Source organism: Cydia splendana, chromosome 7 (assembly GCF_910591565.1).
Source record: "Cydia splendana chromosome 7, ilCydSple1.2, whole genome shotgun sequence".
In the NCBI taxonomy this organism is placed as follows: Eukaryota; Metazoa; Arthropoda; class Insecta; order Lepidoptera; family Tortricidae; genus Cydia; species Cydia splendana.
Genome location: NC_085966.1, coordinates 22638393 through 22659816, shown reverse-complemented (window position 1 = coordinate 22659816; position 21424 = coordinate 22638393). Strand labels below are relative to the sequence as shown.

At 36.8% G+C, this 21424-nt stretch overlaps 1 protein-coding gene across 1 annotated transcript; it reads left to right on the top strand.

Annotated features, from left to right (window-relative positions):
* The first annotated feature begins 1864 nt into the window (after positions 1 to 1864).
* LOC134792319 (pickpocket protein 28-like) lies at positions 1865 to 13564 on the top strand. Its single transcript, XM_063763588.1, has 13 exons — positions 1865 to 2066; positions 2656 to 2785; positions 3833 to 3906; positions 5978 to 6119; positions 8491 to 8639; positions 8930 to 9038; positions 9453 to 9545; positions 9985 to 10124; positions 10618 to 10748; positions 11387 to 11446; positions 11744 to 12083; positions 12820 to 12987; positions 13459 to 13564. Exons 1-13 carry the CDS (start codon positions 1903 to 1905, stop codon positions 13562 to 13564), a joined length of 1806 nt encoding a protein of 601 aa, XP_063619658.1. The 5' UTR covers positions 1865 to 1902.
* Positions 13565 to 21424: the final 7860 nt, after the last annotated feature.

Sequence of the window (21424 nt, the reverse complement as noted above, 5' to 3'; positions counted from 1 at the left end):
GAAGTAATTACAGTTCTAGTCCACTAATACGGTAAGTGAAAAACATTAGGATATTAACTGAATTAATAGTTACCGTAAAACCTTAAAGTAGTACAGTCGTATTGCTCATTTATTTTTTTAAATTGTATATATTTGTTTCCTTTGTCTTACTATTACAGTCTTAATACAGTAATTTTATACATTTCGCATTTGCGTAAAATCCGGTAGTTCTGATTTTTTGCAGACGTGTTTATGATGTTGGCCAAATGAATAATACAAGTTTGTGACTTCGAGCGCCGAACGCAACTGTGTCAAATATCGAAAAACCCGCGAAAATTTCGGTTTTCTTTTAGATTTGGGCGATTATAACCCTAAAAGACTAGTTTTTGATAGTGCCTTCTCAGGACGTTTTTAAAGTGGACTAAATTTGATACAATACGAGACTAGAATTGTCTCTGTACATCTAGTAGTTTCCGAAATAAAACCTTTTAAAAATTTTATCCGTAGGGTAAGTAAGTGCAGTAAGTATGCACTTTTGTCTCAGGCGATGTAGCTTGGCACGATTGTTCCTAAGGTCATACAAAGCTGATTTGGCCAGGTAGCTTGAGATCGTACCGTGCCCACCAGGTCAAATCTATGCTATATTTCTTCCTGCTCTTAGCAACTAGGGCAAGTAATATATAATTTTCATATAATTTAGGGATTCCTTATTCTATAAAGTATCACTTCAAAGCAGGCAGTCACACATTTTTTCGGAAAAATATGTAGCGGATTGAGTATTAATTAATTAATTAATTAATAATTAATTAATGTAATTATGTAATTAATGTAATTAATGTAATTAATGTAATTAATGTAATTAATGTAATTAATGTAATTAATGTAATTAATGTAATTAATGTAATTAATGTAATTAATGTAATGTAATTATGACCAAAGTCAAAACTGTAAAAAAACAAACCGGACAAGTGCGAGTCGGACGCGCCCACCGAGGGTTCCGTACTTTTTAGTGTTTGATGTTATAGCGGCAACAAAAATACATCATCTGTAAAAAATTTAACTGCCTAGCTATCACGGTTCATGAGATACAGCCTGGTGACAGACGGACGGACGGACGGACGGACGGACGGACGGACGGACGGACAGCGGAGTCTTAGTAATAGGGTCCCGTTTTTACCCTTTGGGTACGGAACCCTAAAAAACACTTAACTTGGCGTTTTAAAAGTATGAATATAATGTGCTCGTCCTTAAATTATATGAAAATGATATATAACTTGCCCTAGTTGCTAAGAGCAGGAAGAAATATAGCATAGATTGCACCTGGGGAGCCGACCATTTCCCCCCTTTTTTTGGGAGATAGGCACGGTACGATCTCGTGTCTACCGGCTCAAATCAGCTTTATTTGACCTTAGAAACAATTGTGCCAAGCGGCATCGCCTGAGACAAAAGTGCATACTCACTGCAGTTATTTAGCCTACGAATACAAGTTCGAAAAAATTATAAACTTTGAAAGGCTTTATCTCGGAAACTATTAAATGTACAGAGACAATTCTAGTCTCGTACTGTAGCCAATCTAGTCCACTTTAAAAACTCCCTGAGAAGGCACTATCAAAAACTAGTCCTTTAGGGTTATAATCGCCCAAATCTAAAAGAAACCCGAATTTTTCGCGGGTATTTCGATATTTGACAAAGTTGCGTTCGGCGCTCGAAGTTACAAACTTGTATTATTCATTGGGCCAACATCATAAATAAGTCTGCAAAAAATCAGAACTACCGGATTTGACGCAAAAGAGTCAGGTTACAAAATTCGACAAAGTTACTGGATTATCTGTGATATAAAAGTAATTTTAGTACATGTCTTCTTATGCAGATGGTTTTTGTTTGCAAAATGTTTTGACAACCTGTCTGGCCTATTTTTTTAGGATGCAGCAGATTAGTAAAGATAATTCTATGGATCCAGAAAGGATAAAGGTTAGAAACGGATTGTGCCATAATTTTATGGCACACGTCTTCCACGATTTTGCAGAAAATACTACACTAAATGGCATAAGATACATTGCAGGAAAAGGATTTACTATTCTGGAGAGGTACCTATGTAATAAAATTGTTTAGGGGCACTTCACACCATACACTAACCCGGGGTTTACTGGTAAAACCTGTAGTTGCCATGGTTACCAATACAATTTAACACTAGATTAACGATTTAACCGGTTAACCCCGGGTTAGTGGGATGATACAAGTGGCGCTAAGAGAATAGCATAAACATTTTGGTAACTTACCTTCTGACCTTCGAATCGAGAGCCGAAACTAGGGCCTTATTGGGATTAGTAAGGTTTCCATACGATATTTTCCTTCACCTAATTAAGCGACTGGTAAATATTATATGTTAAAAATATCTTAAGTATGTGGTAAGTATATAAATTCGGGTAAACTCATTAGTACGAGCCGGGATTTGAACTCGCACTCTTCGGATTGAAAGTCGCACGCTCTAGCCGCTAGACTACCAGCGCTCTCCTCGGTGGCCTAAAAACTAAGACAAGTTTTTACAATTTTAGTTGCTTTCTTTTATGTCTACGAGAAACAATACCATCCCATCCATTGAAAGCATTTTCACTCTGTACGCACTTTATATTTTGATTACCTACAATTTATTTATTTAATTATTATTCATTTCAGAATATTCTGGACCTCTACGTTCATCCTCAGCGCAGCTCTGTGTGTGTTCATGGTTTATAGGTCGTATGTGAAGTATGATACTAATGGAGTCGCAGTAACCTTGAAAGAACGCTTAATACCCGTGAACGAGGTAGGTAAACCTGAAGGTAAAGCTAAACCTAAGAAGCTCTTCGACGCTTTTAAATCTCACGTATGTATATACATACCTACTCCACATTACGAAAGGTCAGTAGAGTAGAAGAAGTGAAGCTCTTCCTTACTGACTGTGTCTAAGCGACGTACGTATACAAATACTGAGCGTATACTTGCCCTATGACTCTAAGTAATACATGTTATATGTCGGTCTTCACAATATTGACCTTGCGTGTGAAAATCGATGCTCATGCTGCGAAAATGTCGTGCTGAAATACTGCAGCAGTAACGCTGGTGTGCTGCCTGTGTGGCCGAGGGATCCTCTCTCGTATAGGGCTTTACAGCCACGAATGCAAGTATCGTAACCAGGATGCTGCTTAAAACATCTGACACAGATGACAAAGGCCTAGCTATTATTAACGCTAGTGTAGTCTGAATCCGAATGGTAAGTACCTTTAAAGAGTTTAAGGTGACATTCGGATGGCAACGGAAGCTACATACTGTTGCGACAGTACTGCATGCTGCGGCCTTTGACAATACGAATTGACTGACTCGGGCGCTGTCACTGTCAATAGTGTCAATTTCCTGGCTTACATTGTGTGACATTTGTAGCAGCATTACTGTCGTGAACATTTAACGGAGACAGTTCAATCCGTCACTTATTTTATTAATTAAATTGACAGTGACAGCGCCGTCTTCAAGGCCGCTATTGAGCTCTGATAAGGTAAAAAAAGTTCTATAATTTACCGATTTATTAAGCTCCCTGACAACAATTCTTGTATGCATTATTGCATCTTAACTATATAGAATTACGACGCCAATTAAAACAGTTTTTTATAGTCCGACCGTTTAAATGAGTCCTCGTCTGCGCGGTACGGGGGCGACGGGGTATGACGACTTAGGGCGGCGGGGAAGGTACGGGCGCCGTATGCCTGCCGCCCGCACCTTCCCCGCCACCCTTAGTCGTCCTACCCCGTCGCCCCCGTACCGCGCAGGCCAGGACTCATTTAAGCGGTCGGTATATAATCACTGTTATTGTTTTCAGTACCCTTTCCCCGCGGTCACAATATGTCCAGAAGCAAGGATCAGTCAGAAAAGATACAACTATTCATATCAATAGTAAGTAATGTACAGTCAGCAGCAGAAGTTGCTAAGCGGGCCAGGTGTTCAAAATCATCATGATGCGACTTTATTGTTAAGAGAATATGAGCGTGTCAAGGTAATTTTGAACACCTCGCCCGCTTAGCAACTTCTGCTGCTGACTGTACGAGTAGAGTATAGGTATATTCAACTGCAAATACGTTGGCACCACACCTGCCCATAACTTTGTATGCAGAGGGCGTGGAGTCAGGTATATAGGTTGATTCAGGAGACGTGAGCACTATGCATTGATAAATGAGAGTCTCGTAGTACTGATTAGTGATATTAACATAATTTTTTATTATTATTGAAAACAAAAAAAGCGTACTTATATTATTATCAGGACAGAGTTTAAGTGAGGACCAGTACAGACGGACTGCAACTTGTATGGACCCGACGTTGCAGTTGACGTGCAATCGGCGTGCAGTTCCCATATGATGCCCTATATGATGTGTGTAATTGTGTAGGTATGAAGTGTCATGAGACGCACGCAGAGGGACGAACAGTCAGGGTGTAGGGTGTTTGTATTGATGTGTTGTCTGAATAAATGATTTCTATTCTATTCTAACTTCATCATCATCTCAGCCATAAGACGTCCACTGCTGAACATAGGCCTCCCCCTTGGACCTCCATTCGTACCGGTTGGAACCGACCCGCATCCAGCGACTTCCGGCGGCCTTACCAAGGTCGTCTGTCCATCTTGTGGGTGGACGTCCTACGCTGCGCTTGCTAGTCCGTGGTCTCCACTCGAGCACTTTTCGACCCCATCGGCCATCTTCTCTGCGTGCAATATGGCCTGCCCATTGCCACTTCAGCTTGCTAATCCGGTGGGCTATGTCGGTGACTTTGTCTACGGATATCCTCATTTCTGATTCGATCACGCATAGAAACTCCGAGCATAGCCCTCTCCATAGCTCGTTGAGCGACTTTGAGTTTTGAGATGAGGCCGATAGTGAAAGACCACGTTTCGGAGCCGTAAGTCATCACTGGTAACACACATTGATTAAAGACTTTCGTCTTGAGGCACTGAGGTATGTCGGACGAAAAGACATTACGTAGTTTCCCGAACGCTGCCCAACCGAGTTGGATTCGGCGGTTGACCTCTTTCTCGAAGTTGGACCTACCTAATTGGACTACTTGTCCTAGGTAGATGTACGAGTCAACAACTTCGAGTACCGAGTTCCCAACAGAGACGGATGGGCACAATATTGGCATTTGACATAAGTTTCGTCTTGTCCATGTTCATTTTCAAGCCCACCCGTTGTGAAACTCGGTTGAGGTCATCGAGCATCATGCTGAGTTCCTCCATCGACTTTGCCATGACTACGATATCGTCGGCAAACCGAAGGTGAGTGATGTATTCGCCGTTGATGTTGATACCAAGTCCTTGCCATTCCAGGAGCTTGAAGGCGTCTTCCATTACGGCAGTAAACAGTTTCGGAGAGATAACGTTTCCCTGCCTTACGCCTCATTGCAATGGAATCGCCTTCATGCTCTGCTCTATTCTAACTATTAAACGTTAATTTAATCCAATATGTATGAGGCTATTAGGACTAAACTAATGAACTAGAAACTCTGCTTTTCTATGAAAACCGGACGTCTAACAAAAAGGGTAGGTATCTAAAATCTAAATTCAAAATAAGTGACATACATAGCGCAAGGGCTTGTTTTATTTTAACTATTGTCCTGCCCATAGGGCATAGCATAAATACTACGGAATAGGGTGGGCCATTTTTACTTTTTTTTAATTTAATAGGGGGCACAATTAAAAAAAGGTGCCATTTGGTAATTAATTATTGCACGTATTTTTATTTTATTTTACAGAATAATTTGAAATACTGTATATTGGCATTATTACGCAACTTTTTGTAACTGTGCCCGAAGGATAACTAATACTTTTTTTTTCTCCATACACGAGTGACCCACCCTACTACGGAACGCTCATTTGTTTCTTGCATATGGCGCATTACTTAATATCTCAAGATAACAAATTATTGAAAGGTGTGACCGGACAATTTTAATTTTATTATTGTTTTAATTATATTTTCAGCTATTATTCATCAGATAACTCTACTGAAAACCTCAAACAATTGCATTCCGCAATTGTACTTTGTGACAACGGTGACGACATTACTCCGGGAGTTGATGACAAATTAGTAAACCAAACAATTGAACTCAATATATTCTACGAGGTAAGTTTTATTTTGTATAAACAGTTAGGTACTTTAGCATTAGCCTAAGCAAATTAGAAAACCGGGCAAGTGCGAGTCAGACTCGCACACGAAGGGTTCCGTACCATTATCTATAAAAACGGTCACCCATCCAAGTACTGACCACTCCCGACGTTGCTTAACTTTGGTCAAAAATCACGTTTGTTGTATGGGAGCCCCATTTAAATCTTTATTTTATTCTGTTTTTAGTATTTGTTGTTATAGCGGCAACAGAAATACATCATCTGTGAAAATTTCAACTGTCTAGCTATCACGGTTCGTGAGATACAGCCTGGTGACAGACGGACGGACGGACGGACGGACGGACGGACAGCGAAGTCTTAGTAATAGGGTCCCGTTTTACCCTTTGGGTACGGAACCCTAAAAACGGCCACCCATCCAAGTACTGACCCCGCCCGACGTTGCTTAACTTCGGTAAAAAATCTCGTTTGTTATATGGGAGCCCCACTTAAATCTTTATTTTATTCTGTTTTTAGTATTTGTTGTTATAGCGGCAACAGAAATACATCATCTGTGAAAATTTCAGCTGTCTAGCTATCACAGATCACGAGATACAGCCTGGTGACAGACGGACGGACGGACGGACGGACGGACAGCGAAGTCATAGTAATAGGGTCCCTTTTTACCCTTTTGGTACGGAACCCTAATAATAGGGTCCCGTTTTACCCTTTGGGTACGGAACCCTAAAAATAGACGGTTTAAGAAAACGTCGTTTTTTCGGTTCATCATAAATAAAAAAAATAGTTTAGAATAAGCAAGCGACCTGCTGATATAATATAAAAAAACCGGGCAAGTGCGAGTCGGACTCGCGCACGAAGGGTTCCGTACCATAATAAAAAAAAAACGGAAAAAAAATGCAAAAAAAAAACGGTCACCCATCCAAGTACTGACCACGCCCGACGTTGCTTAACTTTGGTCAAAAATCACGTTTGTTGTATGGGAGCCCCATTTAAATCTTTATTTTATTCTGTTTTTAGTATTTGTTGTTATAGCGGCAACAGAAATACATCATCTGTGAAAATTTCAACTGTCTAGCTATCACGGTTCGTGAGATACAGCCTGGTGACAGACAGACGGACGGACGGACGGACGGACGGACGGACAGCGAAGTCTTAGTAATAGGGTCCCGTTTTACCTTTTGGGTACGGAACCCTAAAAAACGGCCAAGAGCATGTCGGGCCATGCCCAGTGTGCCACTACCATATAGTGTGGGGTGTCGTTGGATAGGTCATTAAAAACGAATGAGGGTCTTAAAGGACCATTTTTGATCAACTTAATAATTTTTTAAATAATCGATCTGAAAGAAAAAAAGTTGTGTTTTCCACTTTAGTTCCCCTAACATTTGAACCATGAGTCCAAAAAATTTTAAAAAAATCTTGAAAGTAAAACTTAGTAAAGACTTTCAATGAAAGTGAACCTAGTTCTACCAGTTTTTGAGTTTTTGCAAATAGTTTATTTTGACGGATGGGTAACTACGGAACCCTACACCGAGCATGGCCCGACATGCACTTGGCCATTTTTTTTATATTATATCAGCAGGTCGCTTAGCTTGCTTATTCTAAACTATTTTTTTTATTTATGATGAACAATACCGAAAAAACGACGTTTTCTTAAACCGTCTGTTTTTTATCTCTTATTTAACTTTAACAGCCTGTAGCTCCTAAACTATTGATCACAGAGTAAAAATAAACATAACCAAATTTGTAGAAAATTTTATGCTTAAACTTTTGTCCGAAGTAATTATAATGGTATTCGTACAGATATTCAGGATATGAGCAAAAATATGAAAAAGGGTACCTTCAGCACACCCTCTACCCTCGAGGAGTTTTAGTATGTTTATCTGGATACCACAAGGTATATCTGTACCAATTTCTAAAACTACACGAATTATTTCCGCAGTTTGCCCAAATTCGGCTTAATTTGACGTGGCTACATTTATTTAAAGTGTTAGTATGGATGTCAAATAGTATTATCGAATAAAACATTTCTGCTATTTCAACCTACCTACCTATCCTTTAAAATAAGATTAATAAAAAATTTACTTGCTTCTTTGTATTCCTTACCTTTTCGGTATAATTTATGTTTAAATTAATTGACGAAATTTTTTTGATGAAAGTATAAATTTTTCGAATTGTTAGTATTTCCAAGAAGTAGTGGTAACTCAAGAGCAAAACTAAAGGTTTTAAAATGTTGCCATAGATAAATCACACAGATAAGAAAAATAAAACATAATTTACAACAAATTGCGAGAATCTAAACACATCGTGGTAAATGAACTTTCTGTGACAAAGTAGCCTATTTATTTATAATTTATAATACCTTGGTGTTACAGGTGGTGCCCAAACGTGAAGACATTTTCGAGGAATGCTGGTGGCGTAATGAGGTTGACTGTATTAATAAATTTCGCCCAGTTTTGACCGCAGACGGAATCTGTTACACTTTCAATACTTTGGCTACTAATGACATATTTCGCAGAAATAGGTAAAGATTATGATAAACGAAAATTAGAAATGTTTTTGTGATTTCTAAAGTTAAATAGATGGCTTTTATTAAAGGAATAACAAAACATTTGTCATATTAAAAACGAACTTGTCTATAAAATAAAACTAAAAAACTAAAATACATCTAGAAAATGAGGCCCCTTTGGCATGGTGCCGAGGATGCTGGCAGCATTTCCCCGCTGTATTCCGATTCTAATACGTTGCGCCAGAAAGCTGACAGTTTTTAAATTAAGTGTTATAATGCTGCACTGCATTATTAATTTGTTGCAGCTTACACCAAAAGCGCTACTACTTGAACGCGTCTACCGCTCAAAAAGGTTGGTCATTGGAGAGGAACTACAATAGTTCCACCAAAGACGTATTTCCAAGACGTGGCCGGGTATTTTAGTTTTCATATTTCAATTTTATATACTTTTACTCAGAATAACGTTAATTCCACTAGAATTCGCCTTAGAAACGGTCAGAGTTCGGGCCGAGGCTTCCCACATTTCGTTTTCTATGACGGGTGATCGGTGATCACTTGATGCTTTGAATATACAACTGAAGTGTCGGACGCCTTGGCCCGGACCCAGACCGTTCCAGCGTGAGTCATCGATTATGACATTTATGATATGTAATGCATATAATATCAATAATATCATATGTTAATATTGCTTTAGCACTAATAAGAAAAGAACTCCTATCACTATCTCACATCCAAGAGAGTTAAGACATAGTGAAGAGCTTAAAAAGGAAGTCAATAAGGAAGTTAAGTCCTATGTTGAATACAATAATCTTCTAGTTTTCGTTTTAGGCAAACGGTGCTGTAGAAGACCTCTTCATATCATTAAAAGAAATTAAAGATCGAGATTTTGCATGCGATAGAAATACTCGACCCGGCTACATGGTAAGTTACGGCATAATAATATAGGCAGCATAAACCAAGCTAAATAGCGCAACATAATTATGGCAGTTTAAGACGAACTGACAAACGTACAACAGGTGCGTAAGTATATTATCTTTTATCCCCTTTACCTTAAGGAAATCCTTCATAATTTTGTAGGTACTTAAAATTAGAAAGTAAGTTTTCTTAAGTTCATTCAATAACTAAACTTATAAACGATGTTTTATTAAAATTAAGTATAAACTAAATAAATATATAAAACTTACCCACCTATCTTAGGTCCCCCAGATTTGTCTCCTGCAGAGGGGTGCCCATAAGGCTGGCTACATTCCCACGCTGAATAGCTATGCCTGGTTTCAAAGTCTTTTTAACACTTTTAGAAATATCAATTTCCAAACATTTATGAATATTAGTCCTGTCTAATACTGAATTATTTGTTTAGGTATACTTCCACCACCCAGCCGATCTGCCACAGGCCTCGCTCCACAACTATGCAGCGCAGCCCGGGAAGACAACCTCCTTTGCGATCAAACTTGACATCCTGGACACCGCTGACGAACTTGCTCATTATTCTCCGGAAGTGTAAATCTTTCCACTTTGTTTTCTGACAGGGTGCATGTTAATTTTATTTAGATTAGTTTCTTCAACACACGGTTCTGTTTTTTATGTTGTATGTTCCAATAGCTAGGTAGGAAAGAAATTTTAATTTGATTGTCTAACCAGGATGAAGAGATGAAGCAGGGAAGTGTTGTGTTTTTTGTCTCAATGTTATTTGGCTAACAATTGCATACACAAAGCCAAAATCTTTCCGTCGTTACACATTTGAATCAATGACCTAGCTGAAATCCCGAATTCGGATACCTAAAATAGTAGTAGTAGTTAATCACTTTATTCTCCAAAATTCAAAACAAAACAGGAAGAATAACATTTGTCATTAGTTCATTAGTACACAGGCGAACTAAAGTTTGTCTAGAATGAAAGAAAGAGGCAGACAACAGGCGTTCCTATCGCAAAAAAGCTATTTGCTTACTTATTTAGTTTGGTGAATAATTTATTATTATTTATATTTTTGCAGCCGTCAATGTTACTTCCCAAATGAGCGATATCTACAGTTTTTTCAAAAATATACTTCTTCAAACTGCCAGCTGGAATGCCTCACTAACTACACCGTTAAGATCTGTGGATGCGTCAGCTTCTACATGCCACGTAAGAATAATAGTAATAGTACTTTTAATACCTAGGCTAATACAGTAGAATACCACTCCTCCATTCTAACGTAGACCATATTTTCCTCTCTGATTATTAACATTTTGAAAATTATACTTTAGATAAATTGATGTACTTACGTAACTGTACATATGCCCCTTCGTTTGACTTTTTTTTAATATTTTGGTATTATTGTAAGAGTTAGAAGCAAAAAATATATTTATGTAACAATATTTTCTAAAATGTTAATAATATATCTAGAGAGGAAAATGGGAACTATGTTTGTATGTAGAAGCGATCGCGCGCGCTCGTCCACTTTCCTCTTAGAGTTAGACCAAGAAAAGTCTGCAGCGATTTTGATAGCATACGCAGTAGAGGTGTTACATATTTATGTCACAATTTCATAGACGTTTAAAATAACACTAGCACTGCGCGTGCTATCAAAATCATTGCATACTTTTCTTGGTCTAACTCTATTTACTTTAGAAAAAAAGGGAACCTACTCAGATTGGTTTTTATGAATATGATTAGCCACTATTTTATTGTTAGTGCAATAATTGCACTAACAATAATAATGTTGTACCTATCTGATTAGTTTTTACAGTTTCCTGAGCTAAATATGTTTTTATCCTTTGTAGGTAATACCAGCACGCCTATATGTAAAGCAGATAAATATGATTGCATAGATAAAGCTTTAGGTAAGTAATTCAAATCTATGAATAATTATCAGTTATTTTGAAATAGCGTAACAATATATATGACTGTTTTACAGTGTCGTTGTTTTTCTTATGCATATATGTGTTATAAAGTATAGCTTTTAATTACTCATTTACCTACCTAAACCTAGGTTAACTGGAAGAGATCCCTCGCAGGGATAAGTTCGCCTTTGTACTATACTTACATATAAGTTTTATCTGATGTAACCAATATTCTTTTCTTGTTGTACAATAAAGTGTTTACTTACTTACTTACTTAAAAATATTTCACCGTTACAGATCAATATGCCACAGAAGAAGATGTGAATGAAAGCACAACCAACGAATGTTTTTGCCTACCCTCTTGCAGAGATGTTAATTACGATGCGGATATTGTCATTACTAAACTTGATCTTACAGAATATTTCAAGAAAGTGAAGGATTTTGACAAAGTAGAAAAAGAACTTGACGATTATTATGATAATAACTATAATAAAGATGAAGACACGTATGAAACTTCGGCAAACGGTGCTGATATTGAATCTACAACTGAAACTGTAACTGCGGATGATAAAACTAATGTTAAAACTGCTGACAATAAGTCTATTAGCATTGATAATGAGACCCAAACTGAAAATGAGTTAGTTCATACTTAAATAATACACTTGGCAACAGTCAATAGTCATAACATATCATGTTAAACAATAGACGTTCAAACTAAACTATACTTATATCCATAATGAAAAAGTTTGAAAAAAAATGACCTAACGTATAAAATGTTATTGAAGTAATGAGGAGCCATGGTTGAAAATAGCAATTTTACTTTTTCCGTTCATACTGAAATAGATGTCATATAATATATAATAAAGAACGCAAGGTTAAGAGGCCAATTCGAACGTAGACAGTCAAGCATCAGAATGATATCTTAATGTCATTTAGTTATATTGTGTCTTGCTCGCGCCAATATATGTACGGACAAGTAGGTACGTTCAAAATGCACATTAAGTAAATGACATCATTTAGATATCATTTTTATGTCAGTTTTAGTACGTTCAAATTGGCCTGTAAGTCCTCCGGTGGGTAAGGAAGGTGGGTAAGCAAACCGGAGTCTTCAGAGATTAGTAGTAAATTATTTATTTAATAAAATCCATAGTTGCCTGGATTTATTCAAACAAAAACTACCGACATAATGCAAGGGGCTCTTTAAATCTGGTTCCTTAATGCCACGTTCCCCATAAACATTTACAACAATGTCTCTCTCTTCTCAATCTTCTCTCTCGTCTTCTTCTCGTCGAGGTCGTTTTCTTTAATTTTTTTTCCTTTTTGTTTAATAATATATGCGTAATTTTTTTACCAGTGAAATGTTACCTTTGCAGGTTCACTGAAATTAGAATTTACTACAGACGGCCTCGCTTCGTAGCCATGCAGCGGTCGGAACTGGTGGGGCTGTCGCAGTTTCTGGCCGATATCGGCGGTACTCTTGGACTCTTCCTAGGATTCTCCTTCCTCACGCTCGCTGAGATCTTTTACTACTTCTCTATCAAGTAAATATTATTCAAATTGATTTAGTCAAATGTTAAAACAGCGCTTGTGCGTATTTCATACGGAATCTTTTACTTTATGAGTTGGTTTTAAATTTTTATTTACCTATCCAACTTTCATGCTTTCTTAAATTCTTTCTTTGTACCTAGAACATTGTAGTTTTTAAAATATTAAAATCGCAATTCCAACGAAATTGATATCAGGAAAATAAAACAATGGTAGATGTAGAATTTTGATAAAAAAAAATTAAACAAAAATAATTTGCTGAAATGGAAAGGAAGGGAATTATTTAACACATGACGGCAGTTGTTTTAGTAAAACTGCCTACACCATTTATTAGGATTAGGTTGTATTGCTACTCCTCAAGCGCGCGGCTCGCTGCAAACCGTGGCAAAAACGCAGAGAAATGATAAAAAGAAAATTACGAATGACACAGTAGACAAATTATTCAATAATAAATCTTTTGTCCTTAGATTGTTCTGCACTTCCAAACGTGAGGACTCAAATAAAGAAGAAACTCCAAATAAAGAAGAAAATCCAAGGAATTCAACGAATCTTTATGAATCTAGTAATTTGTAAATTGAGATATTTACGATAATTCTTAGTTAGAATGTAAAAATAGCTTGAATGTAAATTTAGCTAATACTACATAGTAGCTGTATAGAGAAGTGGATACATTTCATTAGGTTAGGATACTATTAGACTGTACGTTAACATTATCATTAAAAATAAATTACTTTTACTTAAATAAACATTATGCCTATTTTATATTATCCCTATTATTCCTGCTAGTCCCTGTTCCTGTTAATAAAATAAACATAAAGTAAGTCAGTATGTCGGTCTGTCTACCTGTTACCTCTTCACGCTTCAACCGCTAAACCGATTTAGATGAAATTTGGAACAAAGTTAAATTGAGGGGTCTATATTAATTCGCATAAGGTAATACTCCTATTTCAAATTGGCATAACATGTTTTACGTATAAATATTAAATCGCATAACACTATTCCGCATAACTGAGTACGCATAATATTAATGCGCATAAAGTAAATTGTCATAACGATGACTTGGGATAAATATAATAAGCATAACGTTACTTTACATAATTATTAAATGGTATAAATATAAAAGGAAGAAAAAAGATTGTTTTATTTATTTAATTAGATCTGAGGAGTTAATGAGTTGTGGGGCAAAATCACTACAGAGTGGGAGCCCGAAAACTCAAATTGGGGAGTTGGCAGACCCCGCCGGCGATGGCGGGATGAACTAGACTCCTTTTTTAAGGAGTGGCCAGAGAGATCGGAAAGAGATCTATGGAGAAATTCGGGGGAGGCCTTTGCCCAGCAATGGGACACGTAAGGCTCCAAATAATAATAATAATAACCCCGCGGGGGCAGCTTGTGGCGAGCTGACGGTGAGTGGCGACACCACGGACCCCTATTCCAGAGGGCACTTTCATCTGGCCCTCGCCTCACCGGCCGGCCAGAGTGGAGTCGCAAGAGCGGGACCTATGCTCCAGGTTGGAAGTGTAAAATGTCATAACGCCGGCGGCCTGCTGAACGGATTACCGGGATCTGGCTACCGCAGACTCACCTCTCGATAACCTCACAGCCACTCCAAAGTGTTGCCTTGTTGTCGCACTGTGCGTGCGGCCATTGTGGGGCCCACTCAATGAGTTGGCGAGTCACCACCTGTCTTATACAATTTTGAGACTGATTGTCACGGCAGGTGTCCGGTAGTCTCCTCCCATAGCCCGATATCCAGTCCATCCAATATTCAAATCAATAGCCTATGACCTTAGTTTCCATCGCAGCACAAAAGTGCTGCACTGCAATAGTCTTTGCACCTGGCGGGGACCATCTCCGGATGTATCATATTGTGCTCTCGGGGATGGTGTCCGCCACGTGTATCCCTTACTTTTAAACAAACAAACAAACAAAATTTACTTTATTCATGTAGGCCTAGCAACAAGCTCTTATGAATCGTAATTAATCTTAATCTAATTATCAGAGCAATTTATTGATGTTAATATTATTCCATAATAAAATTGGATTATTATACATATCAAATTTAACACTAAAAATTTCACAAAAGGATCGTCAAACATTAAAAAGATTGTATAAAAAAATACTAGTCTAGAATTTCTAGAATAAAATCTAAATGTCAAAAAAAAAGCATAAGTGACAAAAGAAGTAGATAGTATTACATCGGAATATCCATTTCCTCATCAATAATCAAATATACCTAATAAATAAATAATCATTTCGAATAACAATTAATCCCACGTTGTAATATCATTCATGTAGTCTTGTGTGGTATAATAAAGGCTTTAGAAATAAGTTTACGCTTTACATAATTCTTAAATTTATTAATAGATAATTCAGTAATATGGTTTGGAAGTTTATTATAAAATCTTACACAATTACCCATGAATGATTTTTTAATTTTATGGAGCCGAGTGAAGGGCACTGCGAGCTTATGTTTATTTCTAGTATTAATATTATGAATTTCACAATTTTTCCTAAAATTTACAATATGTTTATGTACGTACAGAATATTCTCATAAATGTATTGACAGTGCACTGTCATTATGTCAATTTCCTTAAATTTATCTCTAAGTGAGTCTTTATGGTTCATTTTGTATATTGCTCGAATAGCCCTCTTCTGCAGAACAAAAATGGTATTTATCTCTGAAGCACCGCCCCACAGTAAAATACCATATGCCATAATGCTATGGAAGTAACTAAAATATACTAATCGAGCTGTTTTCACATCAGTTAACTGACGGATTTTGCTCACTGCAAAAGCTGCAGAGCTCAGTCTATTCGAAAGAGTAGCAATATGGGGACCCCACTGGAGTTTAGAATCTAAAGTTATACCAAGAAAAACTGTACTATCAACTAATTCCAATTCCTCATCCTTCACAATGACACTTGTTTGCACATGCCTTACGTTACTACTAGTGACAAACTTAATACATTTAGTCTTTTTCTCATTTAACAGTAAATTATTACAATTGAACCAATTTACTACTTTTGAAATAGCATTGTTTACATCATTGTAAGCTTGTTGCTATCGTTTGACTTTGAAAATAAGTGAGGTGTCGTCTGCAAACAATACTATATCATGGTGGGTCTTAATAAGGAATGGCAAGTCATTTATGTAGATAAGGAACAGGAAAGGCCCCAATATTGACCCCTGTGGAACACCCATAGAGACCAATGACCCAGGTGATTGCTGTCCATTCACATCGACCCTTTGTATTCTACAAGTATTCTACTTTTAGATTAAACTGTCTTAAAGGGCCTCTGTGCTGTTGGCTTCGGCCCCACAAGGCCCAAAAGGCCGGGACCCCATGGTCCCGAGATGTGGAAAAGACAAACAAATAATAATAATGATCAGCCCGCAGGGTAGCTTGTGGCGAGCTGTTGGGGAGTAACGACCCCACGGACCCGAGTACTCCCGAGAGTCGGTCAGGGTCTCCGTCTCCGGCGTGTCTTCGTCGGTCGGAGTGGACCCCAAGGGGACCCGCAGGACTCTCAGCTCTGGCTTGCCTTCATTGGCCGTCCAGAGAGGAGTCGCTAGAACTATATGCTCCTGGGGTGGAAGTGTTAAAGGGCATAATGCCAAGAGTAACTTCGGAGAACCATCTCTCGACACCCCTGAGCTGCTCACGCCGGTGTTGCGCCTGGCCGTCTTTACGATGGCGCATCAGGTGCCCATCTAACGAGTGGCGAGTCACCGCCTGTCTCGATAACTTGTGTAGGCAATGTTATGGCAGGTTTCCGGACTTCTTTGCATAGCCCAGTCTTTTTTCCACCCAAACTTAAACCATAGACCAGTACTCTGTCCATATTCTTTACAATAGCTTCCAATGCCTGCTGCAACCGGTTCACGGGTATCCATTGATGTACCTGTGAATGGGTTCCAGCAGGCGTTCTACATGACATCAAATCTCTCCTAACGGCCTCTACGTGTTGGATCCATATCCCCACGCACGCCTTATAAATGACCGGGCTCGAAAGACCCGAGAGTTTTAAAACGGAGATACAAATAAAAATAATAATCATAAACCTAACCTAACCGGTTTTGCCCAAATTCTTCTAATTCGCTCGCGTTTTATAAAATTATGCTAATTCATTTTGTGACAGTTAAAGTTATAGTTAATAATGTTATGCATAAACCTAACCTAACCTAACCAAGTTGGTTTTGCCCAAATTCTTCTAATTCTCTCGCGTTTTATAAAATTATGCTAATTCATTTTGTGACAGTTAAAGCTATAGTTAATAATGTTATGCATATTTCAATTATGCGGCTTCACTATTATGCCCAATAAATGTTATGCTTTTTTTATTATTATGCCTGTTCAATGTTATAAACAATTATGTTATGCCAAATCTGTTATGCGGATTCATATTATGACAAATAATGTTAGGCGAATTAAGGGGCACCCTAAAATGAGACCCCAACATCTAGGATCTCGGATAGTTTTAATCAATCATCATCATATTCAACGCAGACAAAATTGAGGGCAGAACTGTTTGTATGTCTGTCACCTCTTTACGCTTAGATAAAGATAAAGATAAAAGATATTTATTCGTGACGTTTACAAAACATGTACGAACATGTACAGACAACAACAGCAAGGAAATAAGACATCAATAAGTGTGCATCACGAAATGGACCCAACTCAGCATGATGCTAGCTATAAAGCCAGCGCTGGTCTTCCGTAGAGCCCATTCGGTGATGCCACGACAGATAACACATAAAGATACATATTAAAACATTGCAAAGATACACAAAAGGAATAATTAAGATAACAACAGAGCTTAAATTTCTGAACCGATTTATATGAAATATTTCCATATTATGATTATTTTTATCAATGAAATCATCATTAAATGCAGAAAAAGTAGCGCTCATGAGCTAGTTAAACATAATTCACCGTCTTGAACGAAATTAGAAAAGTTAATAAGTAAGGGAAAATGGTGAACCTACAACGAAAACCAAAATCTTCCACTTGTTGGGAGGATAATTTTAGTAAAAATATCTGTGTTCACGCGGAAATAGGTATAATCAACATTTTTAACCCTTATCTTGGCATTGTAACACCCGTGATACATGGAACTTTAAAAAATCTAGCAAGTTCACTTTATTACCTAATAAAATAATTCTGCCATAAATATGTCGAGCTACCCTCCTTTATTATAAAAAAAAATAATGGACAAAAGTGTCATTGTAAATTAATCAGCAATAATCAACATGGCGCCGCGGAAACGACAGATTTCGTTTCGTACTGGAAGTTTAGCACTTATTTCTTAAATAGATTAGTATATATTTTCCCATAATCTACATTTTGATGCATTTACTATATGTTAGGGCATACATTTTTACATTGCGGTCGAATTTAAAAACAATGAATACACAGAATATTTACATGTAACTGTTATGTATTATATCTGATACATTGCCAAGAACTCAGAAATGTACATATCAAAAGGATTGTATTACATTTAATACATTGTCAAGTTGTCGTCAAAATAGGTTAACATGATTTTTTAAATTTTTTTATATTTGTGGGGTTACAAAACATGTTTCAAATACGTCATATTAGTTGTCGTATTATTTAGTTATTGAACTTTGATTTTTTTTAAGGTACTTGATGTTTTTCGACGTATATTCGTACGGCGTAGCATTATTGCTACGCCGTAGCCCGTAGCGCGGAAAAATATGATTAGGGCAAAAATGCCCCCTAAGTACAAAAAAAAAATTTTTTAACTTTGCATTATTTGTTTACTTTTCCTATTTTACACAACTTTTTGTTGATAACTTTTTTGAATCTTTACGGGATCAATTTTTTCTTTCATGTGATCAGGTATTCGTAAATATAATTTATTTTTTCAGGTGTAATAGTCATCTGATGATTTACGGCTCGAGTCGGAAAATGAATTAGATTTCTACTAGACTTCAACAAGTTACGATATGGATAATTTAAAGATATTTGTAAGATATGTCAAATTTGACGTTGCCGCGATTCTAGAGGTCATCTTGAACGATTTCGACATGTGATGACTTAGATATCCAAGTCACATCTAGTCGATATCTAATGTAGATCTAGTTGATCTCTAAATCGTCTCTAGATCTTGTGATTATCTTGAAATCCGAATAGGCCTGTTAGATAGCGTTTAATTAGCAATAAATGATGATTTCTGTTGCATTACATGTTTTATCTTTATTAAAATCCACATTTTTCTTCTAAAAAGTAGGTAACCAGTTTGTCGAGGGATTGGCATTGTATCAAATATGATACATATGATTTTCCGAAACTGGAAAATCCTGGATTTTTTTCCTTATTTTTTAATAGTCCAGTATGCTCAATAGGTGACCAAAAACTAAAAAAAAAGTTTTTATTTAAGATATTTTGAGGCTTGCCAAGATAAGGGTTAACAAATATGGACTTTTACAACGATAACGACTGTAGCAACATTACTTACAATTGCAGGATTGTCCCGGTTTCACTGTCTTTGTCTGTCTCCTTGATGAAATCCATTGCTATCGGTTGCCGCGTTTCTGTTGCAATTAGAACATTCAATCCGTCTTCGTCGAAGTAGATAACGCTCCTACAGTCGCCATCTGAAAGTAACTTCACTCTAAAAGCGTCGAAAAGGCCTTAAAAAACTAGATGATCCAAAATCAGAAACAACGCTCGACCCACCTGTGTCATTTTTGTTCAAACTTTAGTTTCACGCGTGACTCACGCTACCGTACCAAGTAAAAGTTTTGATTACCAATCCCAATGTTCATTTTGCTACTAATCAATAATAAACAACAGCCTTATGTATAACTAGTATCCACCCGTAACTCCATTGGTGTAGATAATATGTCTTTAAAAATTTCACTGCCAATTTCATCACTAAGGGGTACATTTCTAACAATCCTATCAGAACGCGGACAAGAACAGATTTCCATAACCAATAGCATCCCGGGCCAAAACTCGTAAACTGTTTAAGGGCAATGTGTAATGAACCCTTGCAGTGATGTGCCGTTACCGGTAAAATACCCAAGGTGGGAAAATTCCCAGTAATGTTACCAGTAAGATTCCCCAGAATCAGTAATTTACGGTAATATTCAAATTAAGTAAATGTCAACATAAGTTGTTTTACATTAAATCATTACTTGTGCAAAAAATCCACATAGGTTTACTTTTCTAGTAAATTCCCAATACTACTGGTAATTTTCCCAATGTTACTCGGTATTTTACCAATATTACTAGGAAGTATTCCCCATGTCTGGGCAAGTGGGCATAGTCAAAACCAGTTCCAGTCAAAACCACTCAATGAAAAATACTAGAATTTTAGTGAAACTAAAACGAAAATGTTAAAATCACATTGATTTAATAATAATCATCATATTTTTATGAGTAGGTAAGGTGTAGTACAATGACATTGTTTTTATACATTAAGTGGTAATTTTTTATAGCTTAATTTATATAATAATATTCTTATTTTGAGCGTGTATATTTATTTGATTTATATGATTTTTTATTGTATTTATTTGATTTATTTGGTTTATTTGATTTATTTTATTTATTTCATTTATTTTATTTAGTTTATTTATTTTATTTACTTTATTTATTTAGTGACAGAAAAACCTCCGTAATTGACGAACTTTGATTTTGCGGTTATAGCCCAGTACGGGATACTGCGTAATACTACATTGCTTCGCAACTCCGCTAAGATTGAGTGAAAGAGATAGCTGAACCTACGAGTGGAAGAGACGTAAAGATAATGAAGCCATGTTTTAAATTAAATTAATTCATTTATAACGTAAGCGTTCAAGTACGAGTATATTACCCGCTTTTGGGAATATTACCGGGAAGAATGGTAATTTACTGGTAATATTCCCAAATGGTAAAATACCGGTAATGGTATTTTACTCTCGGCACATCACTAAACCCTTGTGAACGTTAGCTGCCGCTCCGTTGATGGATTGAGGGACGGTAGCCGCCCAAACAGGTAAAAAAAATATATCATCGCATCCATTATTATTGAATTTTTTCAAGGTCCTACCTTTAGCGGTTTAGGCAGTGTGTTGTCTGTCAGTATCATATAACTTTTATACTTTCATATCATATATCATATCATATCATTTATTTTCATAATAGGATTTTACAATCGCTTTATGACGTCAAACAGTAACATTTACTTAAAAATTAAATAACATTATTTACATTATGTATGTTACACTATAGGTACATATACTTATTAATTCCAAGGGTTAACGTCTTCTAAATAGTCTGATATTTTATAATATCCATTTTTACACAACTTTCGTTTGATGACCGATTTAAATTTATATAATGGCAAAATTTGAATATCTAAAGGAATTTTATTGTAAAAACGAACACATCGGCCAATGAAAGATTTCATTATTTATGAAGT